The following is a 15,672-nucleotide window of genomic DNA, read 5'->3' as shown; positions in this document are numbered from 1 at the left end:
TCTCTCTCTCTGTCTGTCTGTCTCTCTCTCTCTGTCTGTCTGTCTGTCTGTCTGTTTGGGTGAACTGTTCCTTTAAAGTTTGTGAACGCTTTACGTTTATTGAAGTGTGTTTAAGTATAAAGTGAAGAGTTCATTAGCAACAACAAAACAGGTTAAATGGCATTCTTAAAAACATTGGGGTGATTTATGTGGAAAATGTACAAGTGAAAATGTTTTATTCACGATTTATAATAAAAAGCGAAAAACAAATACAACATAAATACATCAACATATAATATAAAAGGATGAAAAATACAAACGGGTATCTTTTCTGCTTTTGCAAATGAACTCTTCTTCACTTAGTGTAAAGAGCCAGTTGTTGTCTGTGTGTCTGTCCTCCAGTCAGGGAGAAGCTGCTTCAAAGAGCAGAGAGCTCCACCTGGCTCCTGACCAGTAAGTACACTCCAGAAGCTAATGCTAATAGTTTTAGCATGAGTAAAGTGCAGTGCTGCTAGGTGTTGGATGCTAACCTGACTGTGTTGTTCTCTGCAGTCTGCAGTACAAGCAGCCAAGCATCCTGGCGGGGTGAGTAGCACAACTGACACCAACATATCCAGTTTTATATTCTGAAGTAGGGCTGCACAATATATAATTTCAGCATCGTCATCACAATGTTTGCTTGTGCAATAGTCACAACACATTGCAGGATGTGTGATGTTCTCAAAATCACATAAATACTCAGCAGCCATAACTTACAAAATCATTCAGCTCCACTATCTGTTACCCCAAACGAACATGGCGGCTCCCAGCTTGCCCCAAACGAACATGGCGGCTCCCAGCTTGCCCCACAACAGCTGACTTCTGGCAAACAAAACAACTCTGGCGAGACAGAAGGTAAATTCTATCTCTATAATAATGTCATGATGGAATAATCTCAAAACAAGCTAATTTTGTGCAGTAGGGGGCGGGGCATGTGGGCAAAGCTGCTGCCAACTGAAGCCATCTTGGTCAATACTGCACCAATTTCAAAGATGTCTGTTCACATTTAGGGAATATTGCAAAAAATCTGGGAACAAATTCCCAATAAATTTATTCACAAATGTGTTTATAATGGTGTCTACTACTAATGTGTTTATAATGGTGTCTACTACTAATGTGTTTATAATGGTGTCTACGGGATTAAGGTTTGAATGAAATAAATGTTTCATTCTGTAGAAATTGTGGGAATTTTGAAAAATTGCATTGTGTCTGTGTGTGTGTGCATGTCCGTGCATGTGTGTGTGTGTGTGTGTGTCTGTCTGTGTGTGTATGTGTGTGTGTGTGTGTGCGTGCGTGGGTGTGTGTCTCTCCCTCTCTCTTTCTGTGTGTGTGTGTGTGTAGCCGTACTGACGTGGTGACAGTGACCCCCTGGTTAGCCCCGGTGGTCTGGGAGTCGACCTTTGACCCCGAGCTGCTCGACAGCATGTACAGGCTGCAGAACATCACCATAGCAACCACCGTGTTCGCTGTGGGCAAGTAAGAGCATGCACAAATGACACATGTGTGTGTATGTGTGTGTGTGTGTGTGTGTGTGTGTGTGTGTGTGTGTGTGTGTGTGTGTGTGTGTGTGTGTGTGTGTCTGTCTGTCTGTCTGTATGTATGTATGTAAGAGAGTGCAGAATTAATACGTTTAACTCTTTCCCAGCCAGCTCAAAAAAAGTTGCCAGCCACTGCCGTGCTGGCGGCTATATATATATATATATATATATATATATATATATATATATATATATATATATATTGATAACGTATACTGTATATCGCGTGAAGCCATTGGATATATATATACTGTATATTTTAGGGCTGTCAGCGTTAACGCGTTAATCACGATTAAGGGCCGACCATAACGCATTTTTTTAAATCTCGTTAATCGCATGCCGCTATTTTGTCCCTTCGTCACACCCGTACTTGTAGTCAAGCTGGTCGCAGCGGTTTCCTGTCTCCTGCTGTTGCAGGCATAGAAGAGAAAGACAGCAACACGCTTCTAAATGGCTCGTTTTACTTTAAAAAACTCCCAAATGGCACAGTGGACAAGTCAACAGTAGTTTGCACCTGACCGAAGTACATCGAGTTTGAGCTATCACCTAAAAGCTAAGCATACCGGAGCAGCTAGCGTCGCCGTAGCCTCAACGCGAGATCAGTCACTCTCCCTTCAGAGTCTCGGATGCGCGGGTCCTCTAGCCACTGGGAGGTCGGCTCCAATGGCTTCACGCGATATACACGTTATCAATAGTTTCCAATACCGAGCCATTATTCACATGGAAGTGCCAAAGTTTTTAGCTCAGACACAGCCTTTTTCAGCTGTGTCATTTAGGGTTTCGACTGCTCCACAGCGTCCCTGCCGGAAGTATCGGTTCTGGAGCGTATACTGCACTGTTTACAATTGTGCATTTATTTTCTGTTCAAGATATATTTTGTAGACATTGTTACCTCCTGTCTACATTGCACTTCTATTGAATTGAAAATAAATCCAAAATTCAAGATCACAAAGTACATTTATTTGCATTCATTTGATTCCCAATCACGACACACTGGTAAGAATTATTAATATCGAATAAAAAATGCTTTGAAATGCAAAATAATGGCATTTTAAACATGCGATACAAAGATGCGATTAATCACGATTAACAATAGTTAATCACAAGATTAATCGCGATTAAGACAGCCCTAATATATATATATCAGGGCTGCACGTTAAATCGATTTTGAATCGTAATTCAAATGAATTAGTTAGGACGATGTTAAAAAAAAAAAGACTGGATTTGTGACCAAAAGACTTGAGACTTGACTGAGACTTGTGACCAAAGACTTGAGACTTGACTTATACTCTATCTCAAAGACTTCAGACTTGACTTGGACTCTAGCTCAAAGACTTGAGGCTTGACTTATACTCTATCTCAAAGACTTCAGACTTGACTTGGACTCTAGCTCAAAGACTCGAGACTTGGGGATCCGGGTAGTGTAGCAGTAGATTCCCTGCCTAGTACCAACACAAGGGTCGCAGGTTCGCGCCCCGTGTTACCTCCGGCTTGGTCGGACGTCCATACAGGCACGATTGGCTGTGTCTGCGGGTGGGAAGCCGGAATAAGGGTATGGTCGCTGCACTAGCACCTCCTCTGGTCGGTCGGGGCGCCTGTTCAGGGCAGAAGGGAACTGGTGGGAATAGCGTGATCCTCCCACGGGCTACGTCCTGCTGGTGAAGCTCCCTGCCGTCAGGTGAAAAGAAGCGGCTGGCAACTGCACATGTATGGGAGGAAGCATGTGTGTGTCTACGGCTCTCCCCAGATTGGCAGAGGGGGTAGCGACCGGTGCAGCAAGGGGGGGAATTGGCCAAGTACAATTGGGGAGAAATGGGGCTACTCCTCAGGGTTAATGTGTATGTAAAAAAAAAAAAAAAAAAAGCAATTCTCTGGCGGACCACCAGGCGGCAGACCACAGTTTGGGAACCAATGATCAATGACATCATTTTTAGACATATATGTTTGACTCTTTATATAAAATGATCATAACTACATTTTATAAAGACCATAGTATTTTTATTTGACACGGTCGCAAATCTTACTCGCAAACCATCCCCCAATACAAACTCTCCATTTACAGCTAATGATTTCCTTGACTTCTTTAACCGTAAAATTATCTGTATTAGAGATGAAATTAGCAACTCTCTATTACTCACAAAGGGTGCTAACCCCTTTCCTAGCCCTGTCCTTAGAACCTTAGACGAGAGTACTATACTCTCGAATTTTGAGACTATCTTCCTAAATGCACTTTCAAAAATTGTACTTTCATCTAAATCCACAACCTGTTTATTCGACCCTCTCCCTGCAAAGTTGATTAAGGAACTCCTTCCAATACTAGGCCCCCCCTTACTTAACATTATCAATAGCTCCCTCTCCTCTGGCATTGTCCCTGCCTCCTTCAAATCTGCTGTAATCAAACCTCTACTTAAAAAGCCAAACCTTGATTCTGAGGTTCTTAACAACTTCAGGCCAATCTCAAATCTCCCCTTCCTCTCTAAAGTTCTTGAAAAAGTAGTCTCAACACAATTAACTGACTACCTCTCGCATAATAAACTTCTCGATCCCTTTCAATCTGGTTTTAGATCACTCCATAGTACTGAAACTGCTCTTACAAAAGTAACCAATGACCTTCTCCTCGCGTCCGACTCTAATTTCTCCTCTCTCCTCATTTTATTAGACTTAAGCGCAGCCTTCGATACAATCGATCATAAGATCCTCCTAGACCGCTTATCTAACTACGTAGGTATCCGGGGCACTGCCCTATCCTGGCTAAAGTCATATTTGTCTGATAGGACACACTGTGTCTCATATAAAAATATTATGTCCACATTCTCCTCAGTGAAGTTTGGTGTACCGCAGGGATCAGTCCTGGGTCCCTTACTCTTTGGAGTTTACTTACTGCCTCTTGGCGAAATTTTCCGTAGATATGGCATTAACTTCCACTGTTATGCCGACGATACCCAAATTTATATACCAATTAGACCAGACGATCGCTCTAAACTCGCTAATCTTGAATCCTGCTTAATCACTGTTACAGATTGGATGTCAAATAATTTCTTACGACTAAACGCCAACAAAACTGAACTACTAGTTGTTGGCCCAAAAACCCAACTTCCATTTCTCACTGATCTTAGTCTGAACATTGAGAACTGCGTAATTACTCCAAACTCAAAGGTGAAAAACCTAGGTGTTACCTTTGATCCTACTCTGTCATTCGATGCTCACATTAAGGACATCACTAAAATAGCTTTCTTTCATCTTCGCAATATCTCAAAGATCCGTCCCTTGCTAAATGCAACGGATGCCGAAACCTTAATACACGCCTTTGTTTCATCTAGACTCGATTACTGTAATGTCCTATTCTCTGGCCTTCCACTTTGTAGCACAAATAAATTACAACTCGTGCAAAACGCCGCTGCTAGAATTCTAACTAGAACTAAGAAGTTTGATCATATAACTCCGGTCTTAATCTCCCTCCACTGGCTCCCAATTCAGGCCAGATCAGACTTTAAGGTGCTTCTGTTAACCTATAAATCTTTGCACGGGCTCGCACCTCCGTACTTATCTGAGCTAATCATTCCTTATGTTCCCACGCGTACTCTCCGCTCACAGGACGGTAATTATCTTACCGTCCCTAAAATTAAGAAAAAATCAGCAGGTAGCAGAGCATTTTCTTACCGTGCTCCACACCTCTGGAACCAGCTTCCTCTGTCAGTTAGGGAAGCTGGCTCCATTGAAATCTTCAAAACTAGACTCAAAACCCATTTATTCTCCCAATCATTTGGTTGTGCTTGATGGTTATGTTTGATGATGTCATTCTCTAGAAATATTTATTAGCTCTTGAGTACATACAATCCTGAATTGCTGAGCGGGCTGTCTCAAGCCAGCAATATCAGTATAAACTTAGACTTGACCTAATTTAAATAATATGGCATCAGTCGACCCAGTAGCCTAGATAGAAAATCAAATAGTTGGTGAATAAACTTAGTCCTGAACTGCTGAGCGGGCTATCTCAAGCCAGCAGTATCAGTATAAATTTAGACTGGACCTAATTTAATAATATGGGATCAGCCGATCCAGTAGCCCAGATATAAAATCAAATAGCTGGTGAATAAACTTAGTCCTGAACTGCTGAGCGGGCTATCTCAAGCCAGCAGTATCAGTATAAACTTAGACTTGACCTAATTTAATTTAATAATATGGCATCAGCCGATCCAATAGCTCAGATATAAATTCAAATAGCTGGTGAATAAACTTAGTCCTGAACTGCTGAGCGGGCTATCACAAGCCAGCAGTATCAATATAAACTTAGACTTGACCTAATTTAATAATATGGCATCAGCCGATCCAGTAGCTCGGATATAATATCAAATAGCTGATGAATAAACTTAGTCCTGAACTGCTGAGCGGGCTATCTCAAGCCAGCAGTATCAGTATAAACTTAGACTTGACCTAATTTAATAATATGGCATCAGCCGACCCAGTAGCTCAGATATAAAATCAAATAGCTGGTGAATAAACTTAGTCCTGAACTGCTGAGCGGGCTATCTCAAGCCAGCAGTATCAGTATAAACTTAGACCTAGACTACCTAGACCTGAATTAGCAGTATAATATTAGTCATCCTAAATAATCCTAATAAATTTTGATTTGACCTAATTTTTATTGCTGTCTATAGAGTTAGTTCCACCTCTGCGCAGATTCCCCCGCTCTCTTCTCTCTCTCCCCCTCAGGTGTCCTCATTGGCCTGACGTACACCCCACCGCTGCAGCCCTAGGTCCGGCCGTCATCGTCCTAGCCACCTGTCGTCACTCTAGGCCATCTACCCACTACTCCTTCTACTGTCTGACACCCCGGGCTCATCACCATCACCGACCCCTATCCTCATCATCCTGGTCACCTGCTTGCCTAAGGGAAGGGGGGGGCGCCCCCCCAGCCCCCCCCCCCCCCCGCCGCCTCATCATCACCTCCAACTCCTATCCTCCCCTCCTCTTAATCCATGTCACCAACGCGGACTCATGGATTCCTCAGATCATCCTCATGGAACTCCCAATCTTGTTACCCTTTTTGTCACCTAGCTAATTAACTAGTATTCTCTAAACCTACGAACACTTAAAGACTGCATTTTCTATTTCTTTTTGGACTCTACTTTTTAGATTTTCAACTCCCTTCCCTGATCTTAGGATAATTTAAAAATTACATTTTTATATCCCTTCTGTTGGACTCTTTTTTACATTTTCAATTTTCTGTTCTCTTGTACATTTTATTTCCATAATAAACCATTCACAGAGTTTCATTATCGGAAACTCTGTGCATGGTTTAGCCCGGCATCTCTCGGCCTGTCTCGGAGGGGAGTCCCCAGATGGGGGTCCGCTGCTGTGGCCTGGTGGGTGGGCCCGTCCCCCGCGTGGCCTGCTCTCACGCTCTCAGTCACTATGCTGGTGGCTGGGGGCTGGGGGGGCGGGTCGCGTGGGGGCTGGGTCCGCCTGGGCCGCAGCAATTGGCCCCTAGCACAACGACCTCACAAGGTTCCTCCTCAGCCAAGTCACTGGGGCAATCCATGCGGCGATCCATATGGTGGAAAGGTTTTCTTGCGTTCACTGGGGGTGAGGGGGTGCCGCTGTGTCCCGGCCTGGCCTTCCCTCCCACGCCATATGTGGGCGGGGGCCGGGTCGGGGGGCATCGGTGCTCTTCATCACTGGTCGAGGGCTGCCGGTTGGTTTAGAACAGCTTAGGTAGGCGATAGATTAGCTACAGCCTAAGGCTGACCTGTTAGTGTTCAGGCTAAAATCAGACTAGAGCAGGGTAGGATAGGCCAGATTAGGCTGTAGATTAGCTAGATACTATGTCCCAGTTAGCTCTGGTTAATGCTTAGAGTAGTCAGTTGTCTGATCTTCTCCCCCCCCCCTCTCTTTCCCCCTTTCCCCGCTTCTTCCCTTCTTCCCCCTTCTTGTTCTCCTCTCTTTCCATGCTCTTTCCTCCCCCACATCCCACCGCCCCCCCCTCCCTTCTCCTGCTCTCTCCTCATTCTCCCCCCCCTCTGCTCCTTCTCTTCTCCCCTATTTTCCTGAATCCCTGCCACTTCCTGCTCTCCCTTCTCTCACATTCCCCCTGCTCTCCTTCCCCTGCACCCTCCCACCTCTCCTTCTCTGCCTCTCTGTCCTCCCCCCTCTCTCACATTCCCCCTGCTCTCCTTCCCCTGCACCCTCCCACCTCTCCTTCTCTGTCCTCTCCTCCTCCACATTTCCCATTTTCCCCCCACCCTCGCCCTAATCTGGGCCCGTATCCTACTCCCTCCCTCCACCCTAGACCCTACCTCTACTCTCTGTCCTCCCCCCTCTCTCACATTCCCCCTGCTCTTCTTCCCCTGCTCTCCTTCCCCTGCACCTCTACTCTCTGTCCTCCCCCCTCTCTCACATTCCCCCTGCTCTCCTTCCCCTGCACCCTCCCACCTCTCCTTCTCTGTTCTCTCCTCCTCCACATTTCCCATTTTCTCCCCACCCTCGCCCTAATCCGGGCCCGTATCCTACTCCCTCCCTCCACCCTAGACCCTACCTCTATTCTACCTCCCCTGTACCCTTCCACCTCTCCTTCTCTGTTCTCTCCTCCTCTCTGTCCTCTCCCCTCTCTCACATTCCCACTGCTCTCCTTCCCCTGCGCCCTCCCACCTCTCCTTCTCTGTTCTCTCCTCCTCTCTGCCCTCTCCTCCCTCTCACATTCCCCCTGCTCTCCCTCCCCTGCACCCTCTCCTTCTCTGCTCTCTCCTCCTCCACATTTCCCATTTCTCCCCACCCTCGCCCTAATCCGGGCCCGTATCCTACTCCCTCCCCTCCCCCAACCCTAGACCCTACCCCTACCCTGGCTCTCCCTCCCCTGCACCCTCATCTCTCCTCCCCTGTTCTCTCCTCCTCCACATTTCCTATTTTCTCCCCACCTCCCCCCTCTCCTCCCTCCCTCCCTCCACCCTAGACCCTACCTCTACTCTACCTCCCCTGAACCCTTCCACCTCTCCTTCTCTGTTCTCTCCTCCTCTCTGTCCTCTCCCCTCTCTCACATTCCCACTGCTCTCCTTCCCCTGCGCCCTCCCACCTCTCCACATTTCCTATTTTCTCCCCACCTCCCCCCTCTCCTCCCTCCTCCCTCTCCCTCCCTCCTCCACTCTCCTGCTTTCTTCAAATGTTCAAATGTTATCTTTATTCTGTATATTCTTGTTACTGTGTGTTAGCTAGAATCAGCTAGACATACTTTCTGTGAAGCCCTCTGAGACATGCTTGTGATTTAGGGCTATATAAATAAACTTGACTTGACTTGACTTGACTAGTAATGCAATGAAATAAAATACAAAAAATACAGATGTAAAAAAGGGCAATTGCCCCCTCACATTCAATGGGCATGACGCCTCTGCGCGTGGCTCTCCTCTCCTTCCTGGTTTTGGCCGTCGCATGTTTTTAACCCTCGAAGTGCTGGACTATTTGGCAAGGTGCGCATAACAGAGCCATCGATTTTATAACACGGATTGATGGAAAAAAGTCATCATTAGGGAGGAAAGAGTTAACGTACTTAGGTAACGGCGGCGGCGGTCCCATTGGGACCACGCAGCGTGTGACCCCTCTGACTTCCTGTCAGGTACATCCGCTTCCTGCCAGACTACCTGCGCACAGCGGAGCAGCACTTCTTCGTTGGTTTCAGGGTGACCTACTACGTCTTCACTGACCAGCCCCACAACGTGCCCACAGTCAAGATGGCCGCTGGCAGACAGGTAAACCTCTGCTGCTTCTTCTTTTTTTCTGACCCCCCCCCCACCCCCCATTTTCTCCCCAATTCCCCGGTCGCTGCTCTACCCCCTCTGCTGATCTGGGAAGAGCCATGCTTCACCATGCACCATGCTTCCTCCGACACATGCGCCAGCCCTTCTTTTTCACCTGACAGCGGGGAGCTTCACCGGCAGGACATACACGTGGGAGGATCACGCTATTCCCACCAGTTCCCTTCCACCCCGAACAGGTGCCCCGACCGATTAGAGGAGGCGCTGGTGCAGCAACACATACCCTTAATTCGGCTTCCCACCCGCAGACACAGTATGGACACCCGACCAAGCCGGAGGTAACACGGGAGCGCGAACCTGCGACCCTCGTGTTGGTATTCTATTTCAAACATTCTAATATGTATTTGCACATCATGTGATTTTGCCAAAGAGCTTAAATTGATAAGAACTGAAGGCAACAACATGGCTGCAGCGCTGTTGTCAAAAAGCCACAAGAGCTTTGTCTCTTGCCTTCAATACTGCTTTGTCTGAGCTCCAGCCAAGAACTGGCATAACCTTAGCTTAGCTGCAAGCCACAGTATTGCTTACTGCTCCTCTCCTCTCCTCTCCTCTCCTCTCCTCTCCTCTCCTCTCCTCTTCTCTCCTCTCCTCTCCTCTCCTCTCCTCTCCTATCTCTCCTCTCCTCTCCTTTCCTCCTCTCCTCTCCTCTCCTCTCCTCTCCTCTCCTCTCCTCTCCTCTCCTCTCCTCTCCTCTCCCCTCCCCTCCTCTCCTATCTCTCCTCTCCTCTCCTTTCCTCCTCTCCTCTCCTCTCCTCTCCTCTCCTCTCCTCTCCTCTCCTCTCTCTCCTCTCATCTCCTTTCCTCCTCTCTCCTCCTCTCCTCATCTCCTTTCCCCGTCATCTCCTCTCCTCCTCTCCCCCTCTCATCGCCTCTCCTCCTCTCTCCTCTCATCTCCCCTCCTCTCCTCTCCTCTCCCCTCCTCTCCTATCTCTCCTCTCCTCTCCTTTCCTCCTCTCATCATCTCCTCTCTCTTCTTCTCATATCTCCTCTCCTCCTCATCTCCTTTCCTCCTCTCTCCTCCTCTCATCATCTCCTTTCCCCATCATCTCCTCTCCTCCTCTCCCCCTCTCATCTCCTCTCCTCCTCTCTCCTCTCATCTCCTTTCTCTCCTCTTCTCTTCTCCTCCTCTCTCCTCATCTCATCATCCCTCCTCTCCCACTCTCCTCTCCTCCTCTCCTCTCCTTCTCATCTCTCCTCTCATCTCTCCTCCTCTCATCTCCTCTCTCCTAGCTGTCAGTACGTGAGGCGCCCAGCTCGAGGCATTGGCAGGAGATCTCAGCTCGTCGTATGGAGCTGATCCAGAGGCTGATCGAGGAGGAGCTGCTGGGCCGGGCGGACTACATCTTCTGCCTGGACGTGGACTCCAAGTTCCACGGCCGCTGGGGCACCGAGTCTCTGAGCCCCCTGGTGGGCGTCATTCACCCAGGTCACAACCACAGACACCACCATGTGATTTCACCCAGGTCACAACCACAGACACCACCATGTGATTTCACCCAGGTCACAACCACAGACACCACCATGTGATTTCACCCAGGTCACAACCACAGACACCACCATGTGATTTCCCCCATATATATATATATATATATATATATATATATATATATATATATATATATATATATATATATATATATATATATTACATATTTCTACTATATGTCTGTCTGCCTGTCTGTCTCTCCAGGTTACTATGCGAGCCCTCGCAGCACGTTTCCGTATGAGCGCCGTAAACAGTCCCGAGCGTACGTTGCTCCTGGTGAGGGGGACTTCTATTACTGCGGCGGGGCGTTTGGCGGGTTGGTGCCCGAGGTGCAGCAGCTCGCGAAAACCTGCCGACAAAACTTTGAGCAAGACGCGCATCGAGGCTGCCTGGCAGGAGGAGAGCCACCTCAACAGGTACACAGCCAGACCGGACTGAGAAATCCATCTATTAGTTTAGCTCCATCCCAGCAGTGTGAGAAATCCATCTATTGGTTTAGCTTCGTCCTAGAAGTGTGAGAAATCCATCTTTTGGTTTAGCTTCGTCCTAGAAGTGTGAGAAATCCATCTTTTGGTTTAGCTTCGTCCCAGCAGTGTGAGAAATCCATCTATTGGTTTAGCTTCGTCCCAGCAGTGTCCAGAGGCAGCTACGGGTGGGTTTTAGGTCTGACGACAGTGAGAGGCGAGCCCATGATAGACGGTGATCAGAATCAGAATCAGAATTATTTTATTCGGCCATACAGTAGTATGTTTTTGCACATACAAGGAGATTGTCTTGGTGTAGTAGGTGCACACGTTACATGAGATATAGACAACACAATAACACAATAAATACACCTAAATTTAAACAGATACAAGATATTGGACAGAGTATTTACAGCCAAGTGTGGCAGAGTACAACGGGAGCAAGGCAAAGTGACAGGTAAGTACAACGTTGGCAAAAGTACAGTTCTCAGAATTGGCAATTTTAGCAAAATATATACATGATAGATATAAGAGTATTAACGGATTATATTCACAGGTTATATGCATGAATTGCATTGTATTGCACATGTTAACTGTATAGGGAGGTGGGAGGTGCAACATCTATGCAGTGATGGGCGAACTACTTGGAAAATGTAGTAAGCTAAGCTACAGTACCAGTTACTCTAGATTAAATATAGCTTCACTACATTGAAGCTATCCCCAGAGAAATGTAGCAAGCTAAGCTATGAGCAACATGGCAAAAGTAGCTTGCTACATCAAAGCCTTTTTTTGTCATCATTCAAACACAACTTAGGCTATCTGACGTACTCTAAAACTAAACCTAAACATAACCTACTAAATACTACAAAGAGATACTCAACACTTTTTCCACTTTTTTCTGCTGAAAATCAATATATATTGGAAATTAGCTGTGTTCTTGATGAATCCAGGTCAACGTCCTGACATTTACTGTAAAACTGAGTAATTCCTCATCTCTTCTCACATATATTATGTGACTTTTTTTTTTTTTTTACAAACAAACACAGCCTAGGCTATCTGACTCTAAAACTAAACCTAAACTACTAAATACTACAATTTACACTATGCGCTCTAATCAAAACGCTCCACAAATCTCTCTCTCTCTGTCTCCAACAATCCTCCACACTCCATAGACCCAGCATGGTGTGCAGCCACTTTTATCAACTTTGGCTGGGAGGGGCCTAGGCACGAGAGATGGGTGGGCTGGGTTTGGTGACGTCACTGATCAAGCTACGTCACTGAGGCCATTTACACCTGGCGCTAACATGCGTTTTCTGTGATCAGATTGCAATCCTTCTTCAATGGGTTTTGGGGGTGTTTACACCTGTACTTTCAAGTGATAAAACACAATCTGATTGCAATCTGATCACCAAAAATGCATGTTAATGCCAGGTGTAAATGGTCTCAATGATCAAGAGCTCTGCCAATAGAAAGAGAGGGAAATGTGAGTCTACAGCTGGCCTTTTTGCCTTTTTGGATTGTATGGAACTGCATGGGTATGTGAGAAGAGAAGAGGAATTACTCAGATTTAAAGTAAATGTCAGGACTTTGACCTGGATTCCTTAAGAACACAACTAATTTACAATATATATTGATTTTCAGCAGAAAAAAGTGGAAAAAGTGTTGAGTATCTCTTTAAGCTAAATATCTTCACTACTTGTAGCAAGCTACTACCCAACACTGCATCTATGCAGGAGCACTCTGTGTGTGTGTGTGTGTGTGTGCCATCACTGTGGCAGTGATGTTCTTCTGCCACCTGGAAGATTGTTGTTCCCAGGAATTTGAATGACTCCAGTGCTGGGGAGTCACACAAAACTCAGAGCGAAGTTTTTCCATCCAGGCTAGCCGGGGTTTCACAGACATGCAACTGGAAGAACTCCCCTTTGCCCCCTAGTGGCCAAACATGGCAGTGGGGGCATCTCACATTTAGTATTGTTTTATAGATATACATTGACACTGAAATGATTTCCTGGTTAAACACAGACCAAATTAGCACCATTGACTTCCATGTGATGCTGCTCTCTGAATATATGTTTATTTGTTTCCTGTTGTGTGCAGGTACATGTGGATCAATAAGCCCAGTAAGTTGCTGTCCCCTGAATACCTCTGGCAGGACTTCAAAAACAGAACACCTGAGGTCCGCATCATCCGCTTCTCCGGAGTCATCAAGAACTACGCTGAGATACGGCCCAACGTCTGAAAACTACTCCATCCTATGTTATATTTCTCTAGTGCACTTTAGCCATTTACCCTGTCTCCCCCCGCCCACCCCCCCTTACCCGGGTTTGCATCCTCTATCCCACCCCTAACCCCATCCTCACCCGGGTTCGTATCCTGCCCCCCCCCCTCCATACTTTATGTGAATGTTGATATGTTTTATAATGCACTGTTTTTATCAGTTTTTACAGTGGACTAGACTTTCAAATGACTTGAAATGGCTCAAAAGTGTCTGATTTGTACTTGTTATTTCTAGAGAAGGGGTGGTTCAGAGTGTGGAGTGGGATGGTTCAGAGTGTGGAGGTTCAGAGTGTGGAGTGGGATGGTTCAGAGTGTGGAGGTTCAGAGTGTGGTGGTTCAGAGTGTGGAGTGGGATGGTTCAGAGTGTGGAGGTTCACGTACAAATGGCTACTGCACTGATAACAGCCCAAAACGTTTGCAGGCAATAAAAAGTTTAACTTGGCGTGCTATCCTCTTCTCTTTTATTCATGTACAAATGGTCCATAAACAGCAGCTGGTTCAGATGCCCTCACCAGACAAAGGATTGTTGGGATGAGGGTAGTGTTGTTGAAGGCCGGCTTTACCGTGAATATATATTAATTCTTAAAAAATCTTAAATTTCGAATCCGTTGAAATTGCTTGTTCACAGCCAGAGAAAAAAATAAATGAAAAATTGGGCCAGGTGACGCGTTGAAACGCGTCACCTGGCCCATTTTTTTTTTTTTTTTTTTTTTCTCATTTTTTTTTTTCTCTGGCTGTGAACAAGCAATTTCAAAAATTTCAACGGATTCGAAATTTAAGATTTTTTAAGAATTAATATATATTCATGGTAAAGCCGGCCTTTGAGTGGTTTCACGAAAATGAAAAAAATATTTTGGCAAAGAATGAAGTGAACCTGAGCTCTTGTTAGGTCCAGGCAGACCAAAATGTTACATTTGAAATAAACCTGCATTGGCATTGCAAGAGCAGTGTGTGCAGGTGTAACCAGGCCGACTAAGAGGCTTTGGAACCTTGGATTACCAACAACGCCACCTAGGGGATTGCACCCCAGGAAATACTGCTCAATACACTTTATATAAAATACACAGGTCAAGTTGTAAAGAGACACAGACGTGGTTTCAAGCTCACAAAATGATTTGTTTATTTAGGAAAAGTTGGCCTGCAAAGGAAGTAATGTTGGAAGCTGTGGTAGGGGGGGGAAGTATGAACAGTTTTATTTTACAATTGCAATAAAAACACTTTTAGTTTATTAAGATTAGTTTAAAATTGCCTAATATCAAAAATACATAATTATCATAAAAAGCCAATTCATACACTACCAGGCGGGGGGAAAAGGAAATTGATGGAGGAGGCCGAAGGCTAGGGGAGGCTTGCTAAACGATCGAGGCCGACGAGGTGCACCACACGGTCAAACACTGCAAAAGCACCGCAAAAGCACGGCAAAGGGTGAGCAAAACGGTGTTTGGCGCACATTTAACAGAAGCATGCAAGTAATAGGGAAGGGGCCCCTTCGCTGCCAATGCCCACCACCACACTCCTCAAGATCAGGGGGGGTGGGGGAGACAGCTGGTTTGTCAGAAAATAACCAAACAGAAAAACAAGCAAAGGCAAAGTAAATGAGAACAACAAACTAAATATAAGAAACTAAATCATAAAGATAACTAAGGCAAAACAGTAGGGGCGATAACCTGCACAAAGAAACAAATACAAATTAATACTAAGGTCGGACCTTTCAACCTTTTCAATGTTACCCAACTGGAAATGAAGAATACCTCTGGTGCATCAAACTATAACCCCATCGCAACAGGAGTCAGTCAGGGGGGATTCCTACACTCCACTGGAGAGGTAGCCGGGGCTTTAGTGCCGGTCCCTATTTAAGAATGGCCATTAGTACAAGATATAAAAACTTACAATTACAAGCACCAATAAAATAGTTTACCTTGGTCCCCGTTCGGTCAGTGACATGGGGGGGGGGGGGGGGGGGGGGGGAGAGGGGGGAAGGTCCAGAATGAGCAATCTATAAGGAGGTGAATCAATTAATAAAATGTTGGGAGATTCCCTCATAAATATATTGTGAACAGCACTAGTAAAAATTACCTTTTGCT

The 15,672-nt window shown here is 45.9% G+C and overlaps 1 protein-coding gene across 1 annotated transcript in view; it reads left to right on the top strand.

Annotated features, from left to right (window-relative positions):
• Positions 1-13,550, top strand: part of LOC310773338 (globoside alpha-1,3-N-acetylgalactosaminyltransferase 1-like) — a gene marked incomplete at both ends in the record, with an annotated part of 15,359 nt that extends 1,809 nt beyond the window's left edge. Inside the window, 8 exon segments of the mRNA XM_083633210.1 lie at positions 382-432; positions 532-564; positions 1,360-1,494; positions 9,163-9,295; positions 10,592-10,787; positions 11,052-11,223; positions 11,225-11,263; positions 13,409-13,550. Of these exon segments, the coding sequence (XP_083489336.1) occupies positions 382-432; positions 532-564; positions 1,360-1,494; positions 9,163-9,295; positions 10,592-10,787; positions 11,052-11,223; positions 11,225-11,263; positions 13,409-13,550 (901 nt within the window).
• Positions 13,551-15,672: the final 2,122 nt, after the last annotated feature.

Source organism: Poromitra crassiceps, assembly GCF_964638095.1.
Source record: "Poromitra crassiceps genome assembly, chromosome: 3".
In the NCBI taxonomy this organism is placed as follows: domain Eukaryota; kingdom Metazoa; phylum Chordata; class Actinopteri; order Beryciformes; family Melamphaidae; genus Poromitra; species Poromitra crassiceps.
Note: the sequence above shows the minus strand (reverse complement) of the source record. Positions and strands in the feature narration are given on the sequence as shown.